The sequence below is a fragment of the Manacus candei genome, unplaced genomic scaffold (genome assembly GCF_025592945.1).
Source record: "Manacus candei isolate 608988 ecotype Guabito, Panama unplaced genomic scaffold, ASM2559294v1 h1tg000086l, whole genome shotgun sequence".
In the NCBI taxonomy this organism is placed as follows: Eukaryota; Metazoa; Chordata; class Aves; order Passeriformes; family Pipridae; genus Manacus; species Manacus candei.
The window spans coordinates 6313009-6340505 of NW_026138134.1; the positions used below are offsets into that span (position 1 = coordinate 6313009).

The 27497-nt window shown below is 47.7% G+C and overlaps 1 protein-coding gene across 12 annotated transcripts in view; it reads left to right on the forward strand.

The window, feature by feature from the left end:
* The first annotated feature begins 483 nt into the window (after positions 1-483).
* NCAM1 (neural cell adhesion molecule 1) overlaps positions 484-27497 on the forward strand; it is a 90516-nt gene continuing 63502 nt past the window's right edge. For 2 of the 12 annotated variants that reach the window (XM_051812160.1, XM_051812151.1), the window contains exon 1: positions 484-686. In XM_051812160.1, coding sequence (XP_051668120.1) covers positions 635-686 — 52 coding nt within the window. In that variant the 5' untranslated portion in view covers positions 484-634. The remainder of the gene's footprint in view (positions 687-27497) is intronic. The other 10 variants (XM_051812152.1, XM_051812153.1, XM_051812163.1 and 7 more) reach the window with 8 other exon arrangements.

A 27497-nucleotide genomic window follows, 5' to 3' on the forward strand; every position in this document is an offset into this window, starting at 1 on the left:
TGTAGTATATATATGTATATATCCATACATATATTATATATGTGCTCTTAAATGTTATATAAGATGTTCATGTTGTTTAATAATGCTGATGATGGTGACGATAATAATTATTATTATTATTAGCGTTCGATTTATTTATCGATAGTTATTTGCATTTATTTATTTATTTATTTATTTATTTATTTATTTATTTATTTATTTATTTATTTATTAATTATCGAGCGCGAACGCCCCCGCGATCCCCGCGTTTCTCCTCCTCCGGCCGCCCCAGCCCGTCCATGCCCCCCCAGCCCCTCCCTCTCCTCTCGGGGGTGGGGTGTGCGTCCCCCGCGCCCCTATCCCCTCCCCTCCCTGCCCTCCCCTCCCCGCACTATTTCGCGCGGGCGGAAGGACACGCTCTCTCCGTGTCGGCGCGCAGGGATCGGCGGCGCGCGCGGGGCGCTGTCAGTCAGCGCGGCGGCGCCGGGACGCGCCGGGCGCAGCGGAGCGGGAGGGACGGGCGGACGGACGGACGGACGGACACACGGACACACGGCCGCCGGGGACACACACACACGGCCGCCGGGGACACCGCGCACCGCAGCCTCGTCCGACCGCGCGGGGGGCACGGCCGCCCGCCCGTCCGCCCGCCGCGATGCCGCGGCTCGCCGCGCTGCCCTGGACCTTGGCGTTGCTGGGAGCCGCAGGTAACGGGGCGGCGGCGCGGGGCGAACAATGGGACGGGGCTCGGCGCCGTTCGCACCCCCGCGCTCTGCCCGCGCCCGCCGTGTGCGGGGCCGGGGGCGGCGTCCGAGGCTAGGTCGGGAGGGGGGCTGCGAGCGGGACCGCGGCTCCCCCGGGAGCGCCGCCGGCGCGGGGTGCGGGGGGAGCGCGCACAATGGGGCGGCGGGGATGCTGCGGGCGCCCTTGGCCGCTCGTGGCGCGGCGCTCGGCAGCGGGAGGAGGAGGAGGAGGAGGAGGAGGAGGAGGAGGCGGTGGTGGCGGCGGTGCGGCGGTGTCGTTGTGTCGTTGTCGCGCCGGGTTCATTGTGGATGTCGAGGATGCTCCAACCCGCCCCTCCCGCCCGGGCGAGCGCGGCGAGGGAGGGGATGCGGTGGATGCGGGAAGGGCGGGGGATTGAGCGGCTGGAATAATGGGGAGTGTGTGTGGGGGGAAAGGAATAAGGGGAAAGGAAAAAAAAGAAAGGAAGGAGGGGCGCGGGCGCTGCCGTTGTGGAGCGGCAGCTGGGCGCGAGCGGCGGGGGGGCCGCGGCCGATGGGCGCGGGGGGGCCCCGCCGGTACCGCCCCGGGAGCGGCAGGTGGGGTGGGAGCGGCCGCACCTGCGCCGGCCCCGCCCCGGCGCGCCTCCGTCCGCCGGGATGCATCCCTGGGGCATCCGTCCGTCCGTCCGTCCATCGGTCCCCGCGCTGTCCGCCCGCACCAGGGAGCGTTCCCGCAGCCCTTCCGCGCCCGCTCCTGCCCCTGCGAGCGCTTCCCCCCCGTCCCGTCCTGCGGCTCGTCACCCCTTCCCCCGCCCCACCCCGCACCCCTCCTGGCCCGGAGCCCCCGCACGGCTCGTCTGTGCCATCGCCACCTCCAAATTGCGTTCGTGCCCCGCAGCCCCTCTCGGCTCGTTTGGCAGCTGCCCCCCATCGCTGCCGGGGTGCCCGCGGTCCCGGGGTGCCCTGTGCCTCTTTGGGTGCCCTTGCCGTGTTCCCCCAGCGCTGCTCCTTCCCAGCCCTCGCTGCCCGGCTTCTCCTCGCCCCTTCCCTCAGCGCTGTCCTCGCCCTCCCTCGCTCCCCACGCCGAGGATTCTTCCTCTCCCTCGGCGGTCCCTTCTGCTGTGGCTCCCTCTACTCTGGCAGCAGCGATCGCTGCCGTGTGGCTCCATCCCAGCCCCGGTGCTGCTGGACCATCGCCACCGGTGTGCTCCGACCCGAGCCACCTGTTTAACGTCAGCACAACACCCGTCCTTAGCGAGGCACAGCCCTCCCGTGCTGCTGCAGGGCTTCCCTTTAATTTAGGAAAAACATATTGCTGCTTATTGGAGGGGCTGTATGACAAATAAGGGGTGGTTGTGTTCCCGTTTCCAGCAGTTCTTCCCCGTATCCAGCTCTGCATCTGGCTCGGCCACACCCTCCCGTCCCCATCCCTGCACATTCCTGATCTCACCCGCTCGGAGATGCCAGACTATGATCTGTGACTGCACAGCCCTCGCCTCCCTGACACATCCACACAGGCTTTCTCGGCTGTGGGAGGGGAGAATAAAGCATTTTTTTTTTTTCCCGGGGAAATAAATGGGAGTAAGCAAAAGAAAAATTATCTGCGTATCATCTGTTGCCCCACTCAAATACATGTTTATCCAATAATAATAATTATGAATATGCAGAGTGCCTAGGGAGCTGCACAGCTGGAACTGTTAAATCAGCATAAAATGGAGAACACAAAAACCAAATAAAATATTAAAAAGCTAGAACAAAGCAGCAGCAGTGTTTATGGTGAGAGCAGCACCCAGCACTTCAGCTCTGCTTTCCACCCTGAAGGATGCTCTGGTTGCCTTTTTTGCCCAGCTGATCTCACTGGGCTGTGATGGAGGAGAAAGGGATTTGCTTTGGGCTTTGGTTCTGCTGCAGGAGGTGTCATGAACAGGGGGAGCAGCACTGATTGTGCTGATACAGAAACCCCAACTGAAACGTGAGGGGAGGCAGCAGAGGATGGTTGTAGTGAGGAATCCCTGAGGAGCGTGTTGTCTGAGCCATAGTAGTGGGCTGGGTTCAGAACAAAAGTGTGCCTTTATGGCTTTTGGGATAATTCCACGTTTTATATGTCCCTGTGGCCTGAGATAGTGATGATTTATTTAGTCTACGGTTAAATTAAAATATTCTCTGATAATTTAGGGGCTGATTTACAGACACAGCAGATGGTTCATCTCCTTTCATGCACATCCCGAGAACTGGTTTCTTAAATAATAGAGTATTATGTATAAACGTTTTCCTCTGAACCTGAAAATTCCTGACTTGACTGTTGGGTTTTTTTTTTTGTGGGTTGTTTTTTTTGTTGTTGTTTGTTGGTTGGTTTTTTTTCTTAAGGACATTTAATATATTAGTAATTTAAGGAGTACCCAGTTTTTAAGTGTTAAAGATTGTGGCTGCTCTCCAGGCTGGAATTGCCTTCACTTTTCTTGGCTCATCTCCAGAAACATAAATTTTAACGATAGACTTTCCTGCCATGGGGTAAGTGATTGGTTCCTTGTTAATAGAGAGTGGTGTGGTTTTTGTGTCTGGGGGGGTGGGTTGTTTGTTTGAGAGCTGGGAGGGGGGTAATGCCATGGATTTCCTCCCCTGGCTGGCAGGGAAGCAGAACCAATTGCTGGGGGAGGAGGAGGGGATCCTGCATCTGCTGCCATCAGTCTGCAAGGGGAAATAGCTTTAGTGAGAGACAAAAGCACATTTTATGTTCTCATTTCAAAGGCCATACTGCGTTCCTCCTCATTATTGAACACCCCTGGTGATGCTGTTTGTACAGAGAATGCAAATTCCATTTTTTTCCTGGTAGGTTTTCCGTGTGGGTTTTGGGTTTGCAGGGCTGTGTATTCCGCTGTGACTTGATCTGTCCATGACGATTCCGGTGTGCTCTTAACTCCCAACTTGCAAATAGTAGAACAGATAGGATGAAGTTCCCCAAATGCCTCTGGGAGCAGACTGGGAGGATCTGTCTTCTTTGGAAGTGTCGTGGCTTTTACACGGGGAGCATCAGGAGATTTCGAGTAGGGGCCATGACAGTGTTTTTCAGGTGCGGTGAAAAGGCGGTGTCTTTGTTGTTTCCCCAATTTTGCACCTTCACAGGGATCTAAGATGTAAGGGGAAATAAGCAAAGCGACTCAGCTGTAGCCACAAAAGTTGGAAAACAGCGAGGAAGCAAAATTGTGCTGTTCGTCTTGCTTTGTGTAACGGGGAGAATGGGAATAACTGGGCTGAGGGTGTGTCTGTGAAGGGAACTACAGCTCCCAGGCAGCTCCACTCTCCTGGATGGGTCCTTTGCGCATGTTTTCCTAGGAATTAATTAATGTGCCGGTTTTCATCACAACAGTCCTGGAGGGGAGGGAGGGGGAAAAAAAAATAATAAAAAAAAAAGAGCCACCAGGCGAGTAGACTTTGAGCCATTAAAAAAAAAAAAAAAAATCACAGAAGCAAATTTGAAGGTCAGATGCGTGCTGGCCGCGGCTCCTTTTGTTTGGGAAAAGCCATTAGGGCGGTGGAAAGCCCCGCAAAGGGATGTAAATGAGGCGGGTTCGGCGGCAGGGCCATTGTGCCCGCTGGCTCCCGGTGTGGAAGTGCAGCTGCTCATTAGGGGCGATGCCTTTTGAAGTGACCGTGAGAGCCCCCCCCGGTGGCAAAAACCCCGCGGAGGGACATTGGGATGTGGGGTTTTAGTTTACAGTGGAGGTAGAACAGATAAAAATCAAGGATAAACTTCAGAATGACATAAATTCGTGGCTTAAAGTCCAGTAGCTTCCACCGTACCTAAGATGATGCGAGGGCAGATGATTGCTGTCCATTCCTGCACTGCTGGACCTTCCAAGGATAGGAAAGTGGTGGAGTCACCATCCCTAAAAGTGTTCAGAAAACACGTGGATGTGGTGCTGGAGGCCGTGGTTTGGTGGTGAACACCCTGCTGGGTTGACAGGCTTGATGATTCTCAAGATCTTTTCCGACCCTAATGATTCTCTGATTCCACAAAAGGAAATTTCAGGAGGGATTTCTTGCTGGAAAGGGTGGTCAGGTGCTGGAAGGGGCTGTGGAGTTCCCACCCCTGGGGGTGTCCAAGGATGTGGCACTCAGTGCTCTGGGCTGGGGGACAAGGTGGGCATCGGGCACAGGGGGACTCGATGGGCTTGGGGGGCTTTTCCAACCTCAGTGATTCCATGAGAAATCTTGTGCCAAAACACGTGGAGGTGTCCAGGGCAGATGATGATGTGTGTGAAAATGCCCAGGGCCACCTGAGAGCTTCCTTAGAGCAATTCTTGGACCCCCTTATGGGCTCTGACTTGTGAATTTGCTTTTGGTTTAACACAGGCAATTCCTGTATTTGTCCAAGCAACCTTGGGCAAACGTAGAACATCAGTAACCTGAGTCCTGAGAACTTCAGATCTTTTGGGGAAGCTGATTTTTGGGGAATAGGTAACAATGGAAGGTTTCCCCTGGGAAGCAAGGGCAGGTTGCTGTAGGACACCAGGGTCCTGTGAAGCAGCTGTGGGGTGTATTCACACAGCTGGGTGAGGTACCAAGTTCTTTAAGGTCACATCTAAAAGGGAATAATTAGCGTGGAGATTTGGGAATCCTTTAGACCTGTGTGTTTGCAGCAGAAGTCAGGGAGCCTTGTTCTATTTGAAGAAGATGAGATGCTTGTGCCTGAGCACTAATATGTCTCAACCTCCTGCTGTACATTCAAAACCAGCCCTCAGTTTTAAAGTGAAGGAGAGAGACTTTCAGCTCAGGTCTGTAATTGTTCACTGCAGGTTCTGTGGTTCTGCCCTGCCCCAGGTAACAGAGGTACCAAAGATCTTTAAGGTTCTGACTGTCCACAGGTAAACTCATCATTAGGAGCTTAAAGGCAGGTCCCAGAGGGCCCCAAATGCAGGGAGGGACAGACACTGACCCCGCAGCTATTCCTGCCGCCCTGTGTCTGTGAACCTGATGCAAGAAAATTAAGTTTAGGCTGGAGACAGTCATGTGAGACGTGCTGTGGTTGATCCATCATCTATTTGCATCCTGGATCTTGTGACAAGACAGACAGAGAGCTCTGGATGTGCTGGGAAAACTGGGAGTTGCCTGATTTATTACTGTCTTGGTGGAATAATGTGGAAAATATTTTGGAAATGCAGTGGAATGGTTAATTTCAAGTTTATTTTGAATTCAAACAAAGAGCCCTCACCTCGTCAGGTCCTTGTTGGCCAGCACAGGACGCACAGAAAGAGACTCCTGCCTGGTTTCATTGTTGTGGAATTGCCAGTTTCGTCCTGCCTTGAGTAAAAATATTTGGGCTTCCTTTGCAAAATGTTTGTGTTTGAGGCTGTTCCAACCATGGTAAATCAGGGTGGGCACTTTTCACAGTTTGTTGCTAAAATCAGGCAAGTCAGGTGAGTTCTCTGATGATGCCCCTGCTCATCACCCAGCACTGGGAGTGCTGGGCCTGGGACAGAAACATCCATGGACTTCCTGGGGTGAGGGCAGAGAAGGGCTTGGAGCATCTCTGCTGGGGGAAGAATCCCAGAAAGGCACGAAGAGAAGACCCAGAGGGATGTTATTGTGGATAAACACCTGGTGGGAAGGAGTGGAGAAGACAACCAGGCTCTGCTGTGGTGCCCAGGACAGGACAGGAGACAACCAGGTGGAATACAGGACATCCTGTCTGAATGTGGCAAACAGGACAAAACCCCCTCTTTTTTTTTTTTTTTAATTTTTTTTTTTATTTAGTTGACCCCTGGGACAGGTTGACTGGAGAGATTGGCATTTAACACCCACCTGGACTCACTCCTGGATAACGTGTTGCAGCTGATCCCCTCTTGGACTGGATGATCTTGAGATGTCCCTTCCAACCTCAATTATTCTGTGATTTCAGAACAGCAACTCTTATAAAAATATTTATAATAGGCACTTGTTTAATTATTTAATTTACTTTTTTTTGTTTATATCAGTGATATGTATCAAGCTGGAAACTTTAAGATAAGTGAGAATGTTAATTATTGGCTACTGGTTTATGGTTAATAATTTACCACGTTGACTGACTTGAAATATAATTCCAAAGACACGAATGGGAGTGTTTAAACTTGTGTGAAAAGGTTGGGAAGTGTGTGAAATAAAGGGTTAGGTGAAGAAATGAGTCAGTTAAACATAGTCAGGCTCCATTTTGGGCAGAGTAGGGTTTATCAGTGCATGGAATAGGAGAGACCTGGCTGGGTTGTGCATGGAATGTGGTAAATCAGGAGGTAAATCATGAAAAGTGGTGATGAAGATTTTAGGCAATGGAAATCCAAACTTGTCTCCAGATTTGAATGGGCTTTTCCATATGTTTCATCTCTTGTCTCAAAAGCAGCTCCATAAAAAATACTTCAAGCATTACTTGAACTGCAATATATTCACGCAGAAGTCAGTTAATTGTCCCCGAAATTAAATCATAAGATTGTAAAATTTCTTGTTTGCTGCAAAAGAAAACCCCTAAACATTTCTTTAAAATAAAAACAAGCGCAGTTATTTGCAGTGAGTTCCAACTGCAGCCTTTTTAACATGAAGATTGATGTGCATTAAGCATTCAAAAATTTAAATCCCATTTCTTCCAGCGCCTTCATATCTGGGATATTCAAGGCTGCGTTTCAACACGATACAAAAGATGAACAGCCAGTGTGGTGGTGTTTGCACAATATTGGCAAATTGGGCTCTTAATGTGCGGTATTATTGCATAATCTGATGTTGAAAATAAACAGTGGCAATAATGGAGGGAACCTCGGGCTCTGGAGATGCTCGTTGGTGGTTCTGCAGAGCCCACGGAAAGCAGCCTGTCTGTGCATATTAATCACCCTTTCAAAGGAAGTTTGCCTTATTTGCATTGTGTGTGCTCTGAGCAGCCCCACAGTGTGGCTGGGAGAGCAGAGAGGCGAGGGGGGGGGCTGGAATTGTTGTTCTCAAAAGGGTTTTTATTCCATTCAAGTGGGAAGGCTGAATGCGGGAGAATCAGAGCAGTGTTTGGGGCAAGAACAGCCCCTTTTGGGGCTCGGGGTTTGTGTGGAAACCCAACTTGGAGGGTCTGAGCACACCCTGGGGTGGTGTCACCCACTGGGTGCCACAGATCCACAGCCCAGTGTGCCAGTGGATCCAGGGGTTATTGGGAAATTGGGGTTGGAAATGAAATATTGGTGAAATCTTCCGGGTTTTGCCTTTTATGGACACGGTTCCAGGCCTGGAGCCCTCTGGAAAACATGTGGGAGATGTAAACACTGGGGAACATTTTGTCTTTGGGGATAACAAGGCTTCCTAGGCTGCATCTGGTAATGTGGTTTTTACCTTAATTCAACTGTTACTGTGGAGCCAGGTGAGGTGATGTGTCAATGAGCTGCAACCTTTGTATGAAAAAATCCAGGAAAGGTGAGCTTTTGGTTACTTTTCCAGGAGACATCCTTGCATAAACAAGGACTGTGTCTGACAGCCTCAAAAAACCCTAAAAGCTCTTTCTTTTTAGGTTCTGAAACATGAACTTTAGTGACCAGTCGAGATGTTTTGATCACTGATGGCTCACAAACTGTTTTGCTTGGTGTTGTGAGAGACATCCAGATAAAAGATATATGTGTGTAAATGTATGTATATTTGTGTAGGACACTCTAGTGGCAATTTTCTTTGGGCACAGGGAGGAGGAAATTGCAGCTGGAGCCTGTGTTTGCAGCGGTTTTAAGCAGCAGCACCAACAGGTTGATGATGATCAAGCTCATCTGTTCCTGCAGTGATTTGTTTCTGCTCAGGGCAGTGGAGAAATAAAGACTTTTGTGGGGAGCTGCAGTTCAGACAGCTCAGATAAGCACCATGAGATGTTATCAGAGGGTGCTGCTCACTCAATAATATTGAGCTGGGCTGGTTGCTGCAGTCCTTGGCCCCTCTTTGATTTTCCTTGTGTTATCAACCACTTGGGCATATTGTCTGACACGGGAATCATTTTGTTCTGCTCTGAACTGTCAGACAGTTCCCTTTCAGTGTGGAATTCAAGAGTGAAGTGCTGTAAACTGTGAAGGTTTTAGGAACAGTTATCCCAGGGCTTTGGAGAGCAGAACAGTCTCCAGTGTGGCTGTCCTGGCTGGGCTGAGGTTGATTTTAACCTGAAAAGGTCTTTGCAGAAGTGAATCACTGGGATGGAGTTTTGGTGTTTTTGTTCTTGCTCTCTGTGCTCAGAATGGTGTTTTCAATGGGTTTGTTTGTTGTGGACATGAGGAGTTTTTGTGTGAATGATACAAGAAGACAGGAAGAGAATTCTGTTGACAAATGTTCATTTTATTTAGTGGGAATTGTGGGGTGTGCAGTGTATGTGTGCAGCTGGGGGTGTTCTGGGGTGGGGATTGATGGATTTTCATGCTGGATCAAAGCTCTGCCCATGTGTCACTGCTGTCACCACACCTCCAGTGAGAAGGGAAAACCCCAAACCGTCAATGCAACACACTTTGCATCACTTGGGGCACTTATTTGCTCCATATTTTCATATAAAGCACGTTGCACTGGCAGTGTTTAGAGGTGGAGTGTAGGAGCAAATAATGTACCCAGCCAATGTTGATGTTGTATTTCCCTTTAGCTGCCTCGGTATTGTTAGATAATTAATATTAATTGCTGAATAGTTGTGGAAGGTATGGCACAGTTATGAGAAAACAAAGCACTCAGTGCACACCTGGGTGTGCTTTGAGAGCCTTACAATAACCATTTTTAAACTCCCTCTCTAGTTGTGGGTATAAATAACACACAACAACGTGAGTAAAACATCTTTGTGCTCAGGATGTGTGCAAAATGCATACCCACAGTATGGGCTAACCCACAGCATGGGCTAACTGTAATTTTTTGGGTGCTTAATTTTGTATTTTTTCAGTGTGTTGGTAGTGAGAGAAAGTCACCAGGCACTCGTGTGCAGCATTTTAGAAAAACACAATCGGCAGCTGCTTGTCCAAGTCACTTATTAAATTATTCTAAGCCTGCAGAAATCAAAAGAACAGACACAGGAACCGTGTTTGTGTCGTGTTTTCAGCAGATAATCCCTCAGAAGTATAACATGCTTTTAGGGGTTGTGAACAGACTCACAGAATTACTCTGCAGTCCCCTAAATCCTTTTGGAGTTTAATCTCCTCATGATCTGTGGGATGCAACTTGAAGGCATTTAGCATTTATTATTATTATTATTTCCTCCCCAGAGCTCGGTGTTTGTTCAGGAATGGAGCAGGCATGTTGGAACAGCGTTAGGAAGATCAAATGTGTGTCTGTGTTTGTTATGGACACAGCCTGCAAGGGACTCAGAGAGCTGCTGGAAGTGGAAATCTTAATGAATGCCACGAGGAGGAATAAATCCTTGTATTCCAGCTGAGTTCTGCTTAAGGAAACTTGTTGCTTGTGAGAGAAGGGATGGCACATAGAGATTTAATTTCATGTGGAGTCCCTTCTAGCTTTGCCATCGGGTTTTGGGGGTTTAGCTCTGTGATTTTTCTCCCTTTCTCTGTACAGTGAATATTTCATTCAATGCTTCATTTGTGTGAGCAAACTCAGGGGGGTTTGTGCTTCCTGGCCAGCAGTGATGTGGAGCTGCAGTGTCCAGGTGTGTCTGTACCTGGGGGAAGAGCGAGATTTCTGCTGGGGAACGTTTCTGTGTCATGGGATAAAAGTGATTTTTTTTTTGCCTGGGTGCTTGGAAATGGGTGTTTCTGTTGGGAGGGTGCTTTTATTCCTGGCAAAGGAGTGGGTTTTGTGGCCAGGCACAGGAGGGAAATCCTGCACTTGGGGTGTGCAGAGCTGTTATCACCCCGGGGACAGCCATGGATAATATCCAGGAGGGACCTTGTCTCACCTGGAGGTGTTGAGGGATCACCTGTCCCTGGGAGGGTTCCCAGTGGTCCCTCGAGTGGAGAGCAGTGTAAATCTGCAGAGTGGCCATTTGTTTTTAAACAACTGGGCATTCCTGGGAGTTGAAATGATCTGTGATGATCTTCCTGGCAAAAAAACCCCCAAGGCTTTAACTGAAAGAGGGAAGAACTTGCCTTCTGAGGAACAGGACCTGAGTGTGAGCTGTGGGTGGGATGAGCTGTGGGTGGGGAGCAGGAGATGCCCAGAGCTGTGTGAACAGGGGTCTTCTCCTTGCTGCCACTCCCAGCTCAGCTGAAGGTGGCACCGCTGGTACTTCAGCCAAGCTGTCACCAGCTCGGAGTATTTCACACCTCGTTCTGTTGGGAGAACAGAAACCTCCTTCTCTTACAAACAGCAAAGCTGAACATCAGCGAGCCAGGCATTAAAGAGGCTCCTTCCTGAGAGATTCCCTTTGCTCAGTCTCTGTGCCAGAAGAAGACTTGCAAAGTGTTTTCACTGGGCTCTTTTTAAAACATGCACTTTCTGCAGCAGTTATATTTCCATTATTTCACTAAGTAGACACTGAATATTCAGGTTAAACAGGCAGCTTTTGCACTTGGAGCAGAAGAACACCTAAAGTGTGTTCACCTTGTATTTTTCCTGTACTCTGTGCCTGGTCACAGAGCAAACACACTGCAAATATTTGCCCTTTTATCAACAACAGTCATTGGTTTTTGCTTATATAACAAGGGTAGAAGTATTTGGACAAAAGCTTGCTGGGTTTGCATGATTTTACTGGGAAAATAATAACTTTTGGTAAATGAGAGAACTCTAAAAGGTTTTTTCTTTTTAATGGGTAATGGTAATCCCCAAGGAAGAGACTGAATATATCAATTATCTGTAGCTGAAAGTCCTAATGAGGATTTCAAAACTTCATCTGCAGATGAAGAATACTTGTTTGACGAAAAAGGGTCTAGATTTAAATGAAATCACAAACCAAATGTGGACCAACCTGACCGTTTTTGTTGCAGTTATCCACGAATTTAAGGTTGTTTTCCTGTGGGTTTGTAGCTGCAGTCACTCTGGCAGGTCTAGGGAATGATTAGTGCCCTATTCCAAAGCTTCTGTGTATTCCCAGTAGTTGTTTTTCATCAACCTAAATTGGTACATACAAAGCAGACTCGAGATAAAAATAGCAAATCCCACACTCCCTTATTTTGTGTGTTCAGGCCCTGCATTATTTATGGCTTTCTGCAGTGTCCTTTGTGTACAAATGCAGTTGTGATTTATTATTTATTGGACAAGCAGAAGTAGCTCCAAGTATTAAAAAACCGAAAGATAAAGGTATTTTCTTATCAGGTGAATGGTTTTCTTATCTCCTCCTCCTTGAAGATTGCAGGGAGTAGTGGGAGCAGAGGAATTCAGCTGAAGTGGTGAGTGAAAGCAATGCTGCTGATTCCCTTGGAATTTAGCACTTTAAATGGATTAGAACTAAAAATACCCCTGCCTGGCATTGCATCACATCCAGAAGCCTTTTAAAGTGTCTGCATTTCCATGTTTGATGTCAACTGAAAAGCGTTTCCAGGCTGGAGCTCAGGGAGAGTCCATGGGGCTCTCTGGGAATCAGGAGCTGCAGCATCTCAGTGTGGGGCACGGCCTCACAGTTAAGCTGCACTGGGCAAGGGGGAGCCCAGAAGCAGCACTTTGGGAAGGAAAAGGTGATCTTTGTCCCATACAGGCTGTGGAATTCACTCCTGAGACGTGTGGGAGCTTTAACAAACATCAGCCTTTTGGGACTTTGGCTCGGGGTGGGATCTTTGAGCATCTTGACCAGCTGTTGATCCACTCTCCTGCCAACTAATTCACCCAGAGCTCCTGTTCTGTCCTTTGGTGAAATGTGGGAGCACTGTTAGGGCTGGAGATGTGCTCCTGCTTATCCTCACAGAAACAGAAAAATGGTATTTCAGCACTGCAAAGGGAAATAACTGGGTTTGGGGCTTTTCTGAGAGCCTGGAATTTCATCACCACAGAGGAGGGAGCTTTGATTTAAATTGTGGCTCGTGCTTCTGTTCTGTTTGGACAAACTTTACTTTCACATGGCAATTAAATGATCTTTCAGCCCTTGGGGCTGAAACAGAGAAATACATCATCACACAGTGCTAATTGGGGTCTTTTAAAGGAGGTATGATGATACCACTATGTCAGACATCCTCATGCATTCTTAGTTTCTAAACTGCTGAGAAAAGAGTTATAAATCCATGCAGTATTTTTTTTTGCTTTATACTGAATATTTCTGTTAATCTTTGGCCTGTATTTACTGTAACAGAAGCTGCATGTTCAGTAGCTCTAAAGGTGAGTCTCTGCTGATGTTTAAGGTGTGGTTTGGGGTTTAGGTGATGCTTCTGCAGGTTTCCAGAAGCTGAGGAAGAGCGAAGTGCAGTGTTATCCTGATGGATTTGATGGATCAGCTGCAGGCACTGCAGGGAAGGGTTTTTGAGTTGTGTCTGCTTTCATCTCACTGAGATGTTCAGAGAGGTCATAAATCAAAACCAGGTAAGATTTGGGAGCTGTGGTCCAGGTTAACATTTTGGACTCCACTAGATGGCACTGATTTATTGTGCTGTTGATAAAAAAAAAACCACCAAATGCAGTTTTGTGAATTACAGAGGGAGGTTTTTATTTTTGGAGCAGGAACCATAAATAAGGTAATGAGGATGCTGAATACTTATATACTTGTCATATATATGTATTCCTTCATGACCTCTTGCTTTTGAAGTGAAGCAGTGAACTGATATACTGATATTTTGGATGGGATGGGTAAATCATGAGCATATCTTTTAAATATTTAGAACTGGGGACCCATCTCAAAACAAACACTTATTTTTTCTTATCCTTTCTGTGTTAATATCCTCTGTTGATAAAAGACAAGAACCTGCTGCAGTGTGTTGGTGCAGGCAGGGTTGGGATGGATGGGTTGGGATGGATGGGTTGGGATGGTGGGTTGGGATGGATGGGCTGGGATGGATGGGCTGGGATGGATGGGTTGAGATGGATGGGTTTTCCAGAACTCTGTCTCCAGACATTGTGGGATTTTGGGCAGGGCAGGGAAGGAGCATTCCTGGTGGATTCCAATAATCCAGGTACTGACTTTGGTGGCACCAACTGATTTCAGTGGGGTGGTGCTGAGGGGCACTGAGTGTCCCAGCAGTGTTTTACTCCACCCTAATGGCCAGGACAGGCATTTCTGTGCCGTGGATACCCCAGGAGTTCTCCCAGAGCTGTGTCCTGAGAGCCAAGCCCTGGGTGAGGGTCCCACTGGAGGGGCCAGGCTGGGACCTGCCCCTGCCCTCCTTGGGAATGTTACTCTGGGAAGGACACTGGGATAGCCTGGGACTCACAGCTCTCCATTTTTGGCTTGCTGGGAGCAAATTCCCCCGTGGAGCTGGAGGATGTATTGCTGGGACAGAGAATTCCCAGCATCCTCAGAGCAGGTACCTGAGAGCTGGAGCTCGAGGGAGGCATCAGAAACTTCATCTCTTTTGCCTTTTTTCCTGCATTTTCTGTGCCATCAAATGGCACCACGAGCCCTCAGTTCCGAGGCAGCCCAGGAGCCGCTCAGCACTCAGGATGCTAATGAGGAGAAATTCTGAGGAAGCCTTTGTTCCACCAAACCTCCTTTTCTTCCTGTGATCTCCCTTTCCTCGCAGGCGAGGGGGAGCTGTGAGCAGAGCTGTGAGCAGAGCTGCCGTTTCACCTCGGCTGACTCTGCATCCCCAGCTCGTGGGTGTTTTAATCTGGTGCCACACGAGAGGGATGGAGCTGCTTCTCTCAGCTTTGTGTCTGAGTCACGGGGGGATGCAGGGCCAGCTCCCCCCACAGTGCAGCCTGTGGGGGTTGTTTCCTTTGTCTCCCCTTTCCAGTGATTTGGAAGTAAATGATCTTCCAAGGAAATCAGGCTCCTTTTTGCCATTGGCAGTATCTGCCTTCTGGATCCGCCTGGATAAATGGATTTTTAATAGTTTTTTCATGGCAGGTGTGGCTCCAAGTGCCTGGGAATAGCCTGTGTGTCCCCAGGGCTGCTGGGGTCGGGTGTCCCTTGGATAAATCACAAATCAGCCTAAAAAAGGGCGTTTCCTGGAGCGGCTCTGGGTGTGTTTGGTTTGTTGTGGGGGATAACCAGAGCCCGGGGAGGTGAGCAGGGGGTGGGTGATGAGCACAGGGTCTGTTTTCCAGAACAGAAGGTGGAATTGGAATTTATTATCTGCCATTCTTTGCAAGCAGATGGAAAACACTCTGCTCATGAATTTGCAAGGGAAAGGATTTTGGAAGCAGGCTTTGCATGTGTCCTTCCCCCTTTTATTTGCCATCCTTCAATCCTTCCTTGTTACTGGAGGTGAACTTGGGGGGTGTTCTGAGTCCTGTTGTCGAGGTGGATAACCGGGGTGAAAAGTCCCCAAACCACCCGACCTGAACGTGTTAAATCGATGGAAGAATTGTGAATAAAATAAGGATGGCCGAGGATTCTCATCGCACATTTTGCATTTTTTAACGTAGCAAGAACCTCCATCCTGGACATAATGGTCCCTTGAAGAAGGGGGACCTGTTGAGGCTGAAGATGCCAGGAATTTAATAAATGAGCAGCTGAATAACTGGCTCAACGGGGCACAATTGTGTGTTGGAGTTGGGTCTTATTTGTTTGTAGCTTTTTTCAAGGGGGCGATTAATTAAGTTGATCATTTGTTTTGTTGTTTTTTTTTTCCCTTTAAGTGAGTGTTAAAACAGGTAATTCTCACTCTGCGAATGACAGGAGCTGGCTCCAGGTTTGCCTTAGCTGTGTTCTGCTGCAGATGGAGTGCAGATAAGAGCACTTGGGAATTAAGCATTTGTTTCTTTTGGCAATTAAGTGCCCTCTGGGTGTCTGCCCTGTGGTCCTCAGGCTGTGATTGGGCATTGCAGAAGTCCCTAAATATACCAATTGTATAGAAATTGTATACCAATTGTATACAAAATATACCAATTGTATAGAAGCAGCAGTAACCCTTAATGATTGATTACTTTTGTGATTTTATTAATTGGGGCCATTTTTTTAAATTTTATTTTTTTTTTATTTTGTTTTGTGTTAATTTGTAAGTAGTTGTAATGTTGCTGGTTACTCTGGCAGAGGCTTTTTCTGCTGAAAAATAAAAAGCCTTCCGAGGGCAGCTCGAGGTGTGGAATGAGCCAGATGGTTACTTAACCTAAATCCTCTGAATTCCCTGAGGACTCCAGGCCCTCACTGCTCCCTGGGAAGTCTGGGCTCCTTTAGCTCGTGGCTGGGGCTGCTGGGAGGTGATGGGAGCACTTTATGGAATGTCCAGCTGGTCCCTGTCAGCACCTGCAGGGCTGGAATATCCCGAGCTATGGAGCTGTGGGGGAGGCGGTGCCAAAAATCAAGGATCTCCTGGATCCGGGGTGTGTGGAATTGCATCAGAAATGGGACCTGGAGATGTCTCTCTGCAGCTCTGGAGGCAACTCTAGTGAACGTTGGTTTGGGTTTTCCTTCTAATTAGAAAGGGAAAAAAAGTATATTGTGAGTGTCGACAATGGATGAAGTAGAGAAATCCTATTTTCATGCCTTTCCATTTTAGTGGAAGGCCTTGAGATCAACCACTTGTACTCTACCATTTCCATTTCTAGTATATTGTGTATATATTACAGTATATTTGCACCATTTCAGTGGTGTTTTGTGAAGCTCTGACTTGCCATTTCTGTCTTCCATCATGAGACATCACATCACCCCTTTTCTCCCCCTCTCACTTGGCAGCAGCAGGAAGGGGCAGAGATGACAGAGCAGTTATTGCCCACTGAAGGCTGAGCAGGTCCTGTATTTCCTGATCCCTCACAGATTTCTGCTCTAGAATTAGAAACCCGGGGTATAAATCGTGCTGCCACTTCCAGTTAATCCCAGCCAGGCAGGAGCTGCCTTGTTCTCCTGCCCCTGAGGAGCAGCTGCACCCTGGACTTTGATGTCCTGGCAGGACAATGTCCAACTGTTCCACTTCCAACTGCTCCTCCTGGCTCCTGGCTTGGTGGGGAGGGCTTGGGGGGGCCTGAGATGTGAGAGGGAGCACGAGGGGGGAAAACCCTGGCAGGGAATCGCCTCAAAATGCCCCCGTGGAAACCTCAGCCTTTCAGCTGAGATGCACTTGAAAAGCAGCAGAATTTTAACGCTGGAAAATAAATGAGAAGGAAGGAAAAGCTGTCCTATCTGAGGGGGGGACACCTTGTTTTCAGTGGAAAGTGTATTTAAGGGGGGAGAAACTTAGAGCTGAGGGGTTTCAGGGAGTGACATGGCTTGTGCTCGGATAAAATCCCTCTGTTTCTGCCTGGTCTCCCAGAGAATATACCCCTGTTTTCCAGGGGGGATTTTATGAACTCCACAGGCCAGGAAGTGTGGAGAGAACTGGTTTGTGCATGTGGGTTTCTGTGCAGGAAATCTGAATTTTTGCAAGGTGAGAAAACAGCCAGAAGAGCAGAGAGAAAGGATCAGTCGGTTAATGACATGTTTATAACTTGTATTTAGGTGGTTTGGGTTAATTCTTGGAGATGGCATAAAGTAACAGTGGAAGATTTTTCTTTCTCTTCTCTCTCTAAATGGTCCATTACTCGCCTAATACATCCAGTAATTGTGGCTAATTGAAGCTTAAAAACACATTCTTATTTATGTTTTCAGCAGTAATAATTTTCCCCCCCAAGCCCAGTGAGTCATGTTCTCAGAGGGGTTTGTTGCTGTTCACTCTGACAGAATTCCTGCTTCCAGCCATGGAGGAGATCCCACATTGCTGTGCCATCTGTTACCAAACTTGGCGAGTTTGTTTTTCCCAGTTTGCAGCAATTTGAGGGAGAGCAGGGGAAACAGAGCAGGTGATTGAAAGTGCAGTTCCAGTGGGATTTCAGTGGTGCAAAAACGTGGGTGTGAGGACCAGAGAAGGAGGAGGATCTGCCTTGGGGGTTTGGTGTGTTCATCAGCCTCTCAGATATCTGACTCAGATATTGTGACCAAACCTGCAGTCCCTCCCTGTATTTACCCTGTCATTAACCAATTTCGTTGTATTTTGTATAGTTTTGAAGTCCCGTCTTGCTGTAATTGCAGCTCATTATCTCTGCTCTGCCGAAGTAACGGGTTGGGATGTCCCAGGAGGTCGTGGCTGATGATAAAATCACCTTGCATGTTAGTTCTGATTCCCCACCAGCCTCCCGAGTGCATTTTTTTAATGAGCTCACACAGTAAAAGGTCCATTGTTCTCTCCACAAACAGTTGCTGGCTTGTGCTGCTTTGGAGGGCTCTGCTTGGGCAGAATTCTTTGCTTCTCTGGGACTTGTCATTTGGGTTTGGCATTTTCTTCAATAGATGCAAAAAGGGAAAAAAAAAATCATCGGAATACGTATTTAATTATTTGTGTGTTAGTGATGTGAAGCTCCCACTTCATTATTTGGTAGAGACAGTCTTTGAAACAGAATTTTGAGGAAGCTCAATCAGAACAAGAATGAGCTTGGATTTTTATCTTGTTCTGTCACAAGACAAATCCTACCCACAGTTTGGGTTCCCTGACCCTATTAAGCTATGCCCCAAACTGTTTTTCCCCTCCCTGTGCATTAACCAGCACATCTGTCCCCAGATGTTCAGGGGGGTGTTAAACTGATTTACATTTCCGTGGTTCAGGTCCATGCTGAGCTGTGAGTGTGATTTACACTGGAAACAGAATATTTTCAGTGGGAAGGCAGTTCTGATTAACACTTGGCAGAACTTTAAGGCTTGCTGTTCGTGTCAGAACTTAAGGAATTTTGTGCTGGGATGTGAAGTCCTGGCCCCCCTCAGCACTCACTGCTGCATCTGGCACTTGGATGAGAGGCTTTTGTACACACAGGTAAATTGAGATTCCCCAAAATTCCTGCTCCTGAACTCCCCTGCTCCTGAAACACTCCCTTTATGGTCTTTTAGTGCCTGGTTTCTGCTGTTCTCAGAGACACTGGTTTTTAAACAGGATACATCATATTTAGCTGAGGGAGCCCCACGGGGTGGTTCTGCCTTCTGGAGAGGGGCGGCTAAAAGAGAGTTCTGGGGTGTCTTTTTAGGAATTCTGTCTGTAAATTTTGGCAAACAACCCACTCTTTTTAGAAGTTCCACTGGATTTATAATGTGGGGACTACTGGGGCTCCTCATGTTCTGGTTCCAGACACACCCTTAAGCCTTTTGTCTTGAAATAGCCTTGACTGTTTTTATTTATTAATATTATTTGTTCTCCTCAAGGGAGTAATACATTTATTGTGAGCTGTGAATGATCTCCTTCACGTATTTTTTTGAAATCTTTGGGGAGGAGCAGCCTGGAAGTTCCTCACATTCAACTTCTCACCTGAAGGATGTGTCAGTGTGTGTCCAGATCCCTGGGAAAGAGCTGTGCCTGTGATTGTCATATCAATTAAGCTTTGGCTGTTCTGCTCCATGTAAGATATTATTAGCTGTGCTGAGCATCCAATCCACCCAAATCCAGCAGCTAATCCACTTGTTTGAAGATCATTTTAATTCTGCCCAGCGCTGGAAGTGTTTGTTGGTGCATGTTGAGTGTTCTCTGATGGTTTTGGTGTGACTGGAGTGGCTTCAGGAGGGTGGTGGTTGCTGGAATGTCAGGGAATTAAACCAAGGAAGCAGTGACAGCTCCTGGGGAACACAGACCTGGCTGGTGCTGGTGTGCTGGAGCTTAACAAAGTGAGCACTAGGGGAGAGCAGGGGGTGATGTGCAGCAGCATCAGTCACAGGGAAGTCATGGACAGCGTGCAATTGTTTTTAAAAATAAATGCTTGCAAGCCTCCCTGGGTGGTCTCAGTAAGGAAGTCCTAAACTCTGCATGTTAAGAGCTCTTATTCCCTGTGGTTTCTCTCAGAGGTGTGTCTGTACCTGGCCGATAATGCCCCCAAGAGCAGCCCTTTGTTCAGCAGCTGGGAAGAGCTCAGGAAATCAAAGGTATCTTATTGCAGTGATTCCCCATCAGTGCTGCCCAGTGATCTCCTCTGGAAAGAACAGTTCTTCAGATAACTTCCTCAAGGTGTGAGAACACGCTGCTGCTTCTGGGGTGTGAGCCAGGGCAGCCCCTGTGTCTCACCTGAGCTGCTGAGCATTCCTGGGTCTGTCATCCCGTGGGTCTGGAGCAGCTGGCTCTGGGTGTCTGCTCTGGGGTGATAAAATGGGATATTCCAGTAGGGACAGATTCCACCTACACTGGTTCTCGATGGTTTTCTGCTCCTAAAAATGAAATTACAGCTGGAAGCATCTTGTTTTCCCTTTATCACTGTAAAAGCATAATTCTGCTCTGCACCTCAGTGTGTTCTGGGCAACCACCTGCAAAGGCTGATACTGGAATAACAGGATGCTCTTGTGAGCACTGAAGGTGTTGTCTTTCCCTGTCCTTGGATACCTTGTTAGACACAGCTGTTAACACCTTTTACAACCCTATTAACCCTTTTTACAACATTTTCTCTGGATTGTGTGTTACTCTGTTGCTCAGAGAAGCTGTGACCATCTTTAATTCTTCACCTTCAGCTACTTCTTCAGAACTCTGAAGATCTGATTACCCCTCGGACTGGAGGCCAAAACAGGCCAAACTGTTAGTTTTGTTTGAACATTTGAATTCCAGTGGGAAGCCACAGCACCCCAGTAAATAACCTTCCCACTGGGGAACTCCGTGACCAGCTCCTTGTCTAACTTGCCCCCAGCAGCTTTATAAAAGGGGTTATTTTCCCCCAGTGTGCCCAGATGATGTGAAATGAGCATTAAGCCCTGCTCAGCACAGATGCCCTTTTACACAACTGATGTTCCTTGTGCAAGGAGAAGCATCCCCTGCAGCCAAGGGACGGAGAGCCGGAAATCCCGGGATGCCAGGGCTGGACAGGGAGCTATTCAGCCTCCTGCCCACACAGCTTCCAGGGGACTTGGAGCCAAGGCCTTGCTTGGCAGCAGCTGCTTGATTTTTATTTATTTATTTTCTTAAAAAATGCATTTAAACTGTCGTCTCCTGCACACAACTCTTGCCTCTAAATTTCCTTGTTTTCAGACCTCTCCAAACTGGCCCTTTCCATCTGAAGGGAGTGGGTTAAACCCCTGTGAATCCCTGCCTGGGGGGGGGGTGTGGATTTTGGCAGTGCTGGGATTGCTTTTTCTAACGATGTGATGGTGCTGGAATTTTCCAGGGGTGGGAAAGCTCAGTCCCTGTGTTTTCCAATGTGTTCATTGAAAATCAGCCCAACTGGTGTGGAAGGGGTTGGGAACACGACTGAGATAAGGGCCAGGAGGTGATGGCTTGGGATGTAATGGGGAGGCAGGGAATCCAGGGCTACCCCTCCCAGCCTCCCTGGGGTTCTGGGATGGACTCTGCAGCATTTGGGATTTCCAGGTGGCTCCCAAGAGGATTGCAGACATCTCTTGTGACAAAGATTCCCATAACTGGGGAAACAGCTGATTTTGTCCAAATTTCTCTGCTAAGGACACATTTCTGAGCAGTGGGACAGTCGTGGTGTTCCTGGGAACAGCTTTCTCTGCTGTGTGCAGTCCCAAAGCAGGGAGCTGGGACACCACAATCCCAGCAGGAATTCCTTGCTTCTGAGGTGCAGAGGAGGGGGAGGCTGCAGAGCTTCCCTGGATGTCTGAAGTCTGCCAGGGAGAAATTGTGGTGTTAAAATGATAATTGTAGAAACAAAATCACCATTGACCTCCCAGAGGAGAAAGGCTCATGCTCAGGGACAGGAGGGACACCTTCTCCCCCTGATAATTCAAGTGTTGGGTTTTCTGATTGACTTTTAATCGCTGTAAATGGTGCCCTGTGTGTCTGCATGGAACACTCACAGGGTCTGTCTGGGGTTTGAAACGTCCTCCTCACCATGGCACTGCAATTTCCAGTTGATTTCTTTGCTCTTCCTTCGTTTAGCATCACGCAGGAGGTATTTTCTTTCTTTTATAATGAGCATATATATGAGTAGCACCAGTTCAGCATGTCAGTGGAACAGGGGATACTCACCTTTCTGTGTTGTTACCTCCCTGTCTCAGGCTTTAGGAAGCACAGATTGCATTAATTCTGTAGGAAATATAATTCTCAAGTCATTCATACTAAACCTGTATGTGTTTCCTCCTGTTAAGAGTTGTTGGTGAGCAAAATGCTGTGAATTCTTTGCACATCTGCTTGGAAGGAAACTCAGCATTTGAGGGGGTGGAGTTCATGGGCTTGTAATTAGTGGCACTATTGTGGCTGTGACTCTAATGAAGGTGGCACTGTAATGCAGATTAAACCCCTATTTCCTTGTTGTTCATCTTCACTTGAAGCTCCCACAGCTCAGTGAAGGATTTGGCTCAAGATTCTACCTTGTGATGGACAAGAGAGCTGGTCATAATTAGGGTTTTCCTACAGAAACAATATAGAAAGTAAAGGAATTGGTATCGCTTCTTGGCCTGAAATGTGTTTGAGAAGTTGGAATTGCCATGGTTTTCCTGTTTGCTGGACTATAAATGAGGAGCTCTGCAGTGTTTGGCTGTCTGAAGCCACCAGTGTGACTGTCCAGCCCCTGGACAAGGGCTGGTGGCCCTTGGACTGAAGGGCTTGGATGGAATTGGTGCCTTTGGGTTGTTCCTTTTCCCTCGGGGAAGTGCCAGGCCAGGAGCCAGAGCTGCAGGTGGTGGAGGGGCCAGTGCTGGGTCATTTGTAGGGTCAGAGCTCCCATTCTGCCAGCAGTGCCCACGGAGTGTTCCTTCTCCCAGCATTTCCCCTCCTCCCTTCATGTTTATTGCAGCCTGTTTTTTCCTTAGTGTTCCACTCTTTATCATCTGTTCCCTATTCAAAATAATTAAGGAATGAAACATATGATTTACTGCAATTATCTTGCACATTAGAAGGGGGGAAAATATCCTATTTGTCTGGTTTCTGTGCTGTTTCAGTTTGCAGAACTGATAAGCAGCAGCAATTTCCTGACACTTTCATTTTTCAAGTTGTTTCAAGAGAATCTGATGTGACACAGTGAACAAAAGACTAATCTAATTTATCTCTTTTTTTTTTTTTTTTAAATTGCTCTCATTCCTGTAATATTTCTGGGTGGCTTGATGCAAATGTGAGTGATTTTTGTGGTGGCATTTCAATTTATGATTGCATATCAAGGCAGATAAGTGTGTCTCCCCCTTCCTTGTGAAGACAGATTTCAGAATAGTATAGAAATGTTGAAGTAAACCCCTCATTTCCTCTGGGGAAATACTCTTGGTATTTGTAGCCAAGTGTTTTGTAGAGCATGTGATCATTTTCAGTAAACAGCTTCTGAAGTTGCTTTACAATATTCATATTACTGGGTGCTGCTGATGCACTGATTGATCTGTCTGGGGCTGCCAGAGGTGATTAAAGCAAGCCAGGTGGAGTCTGAACTTAATGTTTATTTAGTACTGCATAATTCCCATTATACCCAGGAAAAATGGACAGTTCAGAGACTGAAGGTTGGATTTATTCAGTGAAGTGATAGGAAAAATGAGAGGTTTTGATGTGTGATTTAGTAGCTGGTTGATGAGGTTCTGATCAGGAAATTGGGACATACAAAAGGGGCTCAGCACTCCCCTGTTCCCTGCCCAAAGTTGATAAGGACACAGAGATTACCACAAGGGCTCCCTGTACCTGGATAATGTTTCATAAACCTAAATGAGCAGTGGCTGAGCTGCCAGCTGGGCTTGGACCGTGCCAGAGGTCCCAGCTAATCTGGTTTGCACTATTTCCATGTCCTTATCCATGGTCCTGTTCCGCCCACGGGCTCCTCTTCCCTTCTGTTGTTCCTTTATCAGCCTCAGCCCAAGCTCAGCTGCCTTGAAAAGCCTTTTTTTTTTTTCCCCTCCCTTTCTCAAGGGGTAAGGGATGAAGTGTGTGTGGCAGGAAGCTGTGGCCGTGTCTGCAGACCCCAAACACTGTCCATGTGCTGCTGCTTTCCACGACCAGACCCGGCTGGAGCTGCAGGAAGTGACTGAGCCCTGCAAATAAAACACCCAGGGGGGTTTTTCCTAATCCTGTTTTACCCTGTGGCAAAATCTATTCTTGCATCTGTTGGTTTTTCATAGTGCTGGCCCCGAGCCTGTGGAGCCCCTGTGTTTTTGTAGGTGCCTGGTGGCTGTGATGCCAGTCAGTGTTATTGGTATTGATGGGCTGTCAGAAGGGCAGCGGGGCTCAGAATTGGGGGGTTCATTTCCATAATCAGAGGCTGGAGATGTGCTGGGCAGCTGAGGGGCAGGATGCTCTGTGGCACTGGGGATGTCTCCTGTTTCTGTTCATAATTGCAGTGATTTGGATGACAGTGATCCCCAGTATCCTGGCAGGGCTGGTGCCCTGCTGAACCTGTCACTAACTTAAGGGGTAGATTAAAATAACAAGTCAAGCTGAAGAGCCAGAGAAGAAGCACAAAGATGTTCAGTGTTTTGCTCGTGGTAATGTCAGTGGCAGAGTTCAGAACTGAGTAATTCAGGCTACAGAAACATTCTGGTTTGTGCTGTTTTACCCTAGAAACAGATCCTGTCTTCAGATATTGTTTGTTGGATAAGGTCATTTCATGACTTGTCTCTCAAACTGCCTCTTATTGGCCACTTATGAAACGATTCCATTTAGCAGATTAGTTTCTGTAACTGCATATTGCTTTTCATTAAAATTTCATGGGGCTTTTATTTAACATGCATTGGAGCCTTGTTTATGTGGGACCTGTTGAAAGGCAAGTGGATTAGGCCGTTTAAGCCATGTATAATCCATTCCCTATGGACTGTTCTGTGCCTGTGTCTGCTCCTCATTTCTGCTCCCAACTGGCTGCCCGAGCCATCCACTCATCCTGCTGGATGTCTGCAAGGAGCAGCAGTTCTGCATTTTCTGTCAAAATAAATTAGCAGTGGTTTAATTCCGTGATAACAACCTCGGTCCAGATCTCTCTTCAGCAGAGCTCCAATTTTGCTCCTCACTGAAGGCACAGTTTTGGGTCTGGAGCCATGCCAGTCCTTGTTTACAAGAGTTGGCTGCTTTTAACACGTAGATTCCTCCCTTGGTTTTGTGGATTGAGGGTGGGTGCTTGTTAGTTCTGAGATTCAAATGTGTTTAATGGTTTGTCCACTGCCTTTAGTCGAGTCTCTAAGTTAATGCTTGGGTTTCAGCCCTTGCCCTTTTTAAGGGTTTATGGTGCCTGTGACCTCATGGTGCTGAATTTGGTGAGAATTGGAGCAATTCTGGGTTCCATACATTTGCAGGGCTTCATTAGGAGGGCAGCAGACTGTTGTTTCATGGTTCAGGTGAGGAGGGATTCTGCATACATTGAATTATGTTACAGCACAAGGCAGTTTTCATCGGTCTGTACTAAGTAAAAACCCTTAAAATCCTTTGCAAGCTCAGGCAGGGACTGGAGCCAGTTGCATAATATCCCCTAATGTGAGAGCTGTTGATAATAAATACATTTATCGTGTATTGTGGATGAAAATGAAACTTTTCATCCTGATTTCCTCACCGCCCCCAGAGGAAAGAATTTCCTCCTCATGTCCAGTCTGAAGCTGCTCTCTGCCAGGGTGAAGCCATTCCCCTTGTGCTGTCACTCCCTGCTCCTGTGAAAAGTCCATTTTCCACATCTGGATATTGAGTTTGAGCTCAGGACAAAGTGGTTGGCTGCCAAGTGTCACCTGAGCGTGTTCCTGTCCTTGGGGAAGGAGCCCAGGGATGTGCCCATGGAATACTGGGATAGCAGCCCAGCCACTCTGTTCCCACGTGATTTAATGACCAGTCACATCGTGTGCTGATGAGTGTTCCATTTATAACACACAATGCAGGATGCTCTGGGAGGGTATAATTAATGTGGGACTCAGTTTTAGCAAACTGCTGCATCCATTTGGAAGCTCTTTAATTACGGGCTCAGCACGTCGTGTCAGGGAACAGGGTAATTCAGGGCTGGTCAGAAATGTTCCCATTCCCATACAAATACTTATTTTTAGGGAAAAAGAGAGAAAAAGCGTGGACTGTCAGATGTGACTCCACCTTGGAGCAGTGCAGGGGGGGCAGCCCAGGTTGCTGGTTTGTCAGAGTGGTTGGAAGCACTGGAGCACATCTCAGTGCTGAAAGCAGCAGGATCCTTGGGCAGGTTGGTTTTCCCCTCAGTCTCTCCCATTAATTGGCTGTAAATGTGCAGCTTGTAATGGTCTCCCCACTCATTTCTGATGTGGCATTTCGCTGCAGGGTTTAAAATCATTTCTTTTATCTCCCTTCTGATGCCCCTGGCTTTGAGCTTTTGGGATCTGAGAGCTTTTCTGGAGGCTGTTCCAGTGGTTCTGGCTCCTTGGAGAGCATGGCACCAACCTTGGGGAAATTCCAGCTGCTTTTTGGCTCAGCTTTTGGTCTCATGTGACCCTCCAGGACGTTGTCAATGCAGTGGTGGGAAGCTCATGATCAAGTGTGAAGAGATAAGGCACTGAGGAGGATTTTTGGGAGCATTCCCCAGTTTATCAGCCATTCACAAGGAAATTTCCATCGGAAATTTCTTACCAAGACAGGATCTGGATCCTGTGAAATGGAATTGTGGATCCCCTGTGAAGCACCTGTTTGAGGTGGCAGAGGAGGAGACAATAATCAGCCATAAGATGCTGCAGAAGTGCAGGATGCAACCATTGCCTGTGAGCACTTCTCCAATTTCTCTGGCAGGAGGGGGTATTTTTAGTCCTATGAATCCCTATCACTGGTGCTGGTGTGACCTGCAGTGATAACAAAGACAGAATAACTTCTGCTCTGGGCTTTTATTCTGCTGCTCCTGAGTTCCTGTGACTTCAAAGGTGCAACAGGGCCCTGTGGAGGAGCTCTTTGCTACTGAAATAGTGCAAATAAAATGGTTACTCGTGTGTGCTAATAGGTTAATTGTCAGTTCTATCTCTTCTCGATTTTCAGCTGCTTTATTCTCTGAAAGGTGATAAAATAAGGCCAGACAAAAATCCAGAGGCATTTTCCTTTCTAAGCCTCCTTTCTCTGGGCTTCTGAAACGTATTTATGCACAGGGCTCCCTCCTAACAAAGGGCTCTTTGAGGGTCCTGTGGTCGTCTAACATTCCCTCCTTTCACATGAAATTAAGGGCTGTGATTTACTGCGGTGACCTGAGTGCCTGAGCGCTCTCATTTACAGCCAGCCTGCCTTTATTTTATTTTTTTTTTGAGGGGGAGAATGTTTTTTTGTGCCTCTTCTGGGTGCTTTAGTTATGCAAACGTACCACTGGGTATGTTGTTGTTTTTTTTTCTCCCTCCTAGACGCTGAAGTCTTTTTTTTTTTTTTTTTTTACTTTTCCTCCCGTGAAGAAAGGGCGCAGATTTATCTTTTTTAATTAGCTGTTCCACAGATTTATTTTAGATTTCCTTAGGGCCAGCTGCTGGTGGAGGGCACGGGGTGGAAGGGCCCAGGCAGTGATGACTGGCACAACCCATGCTCAGCATTCCTGGGAAATAATGATGTTTGTCCCCAGAATTCCGGCTGTGTGTCCCAGCTCCCTTCCCCAGCCTCTTTCTGTTGCCATGGGGAGGATGTCCAGGAGCACAGAGCTGTTTATTGGACCTGGGTGTGCCCAGACAAGGGGATGTGGGGCTCAATTCCCCCCTGGCTGCTTCCCATCCTTCCCCCCCAGCATTCCTGGTGTGCACCTGCTGTCCTTGGCTCCCTGCTGGGATTTTGGCCATATCCTCCTGGGATTTATGGGGGATTTGAGCAGAGCATGCTCAGGTTTTTCCTTTGCAGCCAGAGACTTTCTTTATGAAATAACAGATTTTGTTTAGGGTGCTGTTTCATAGGGAATGTTGTTTAAATTAAGGGGCCTGTGCTGTTTTTTATTTGTTGAGCTGAAAGCAAGCCCACAAACCCCCATTATTTTTTCATGAGGACACTGGTTAAC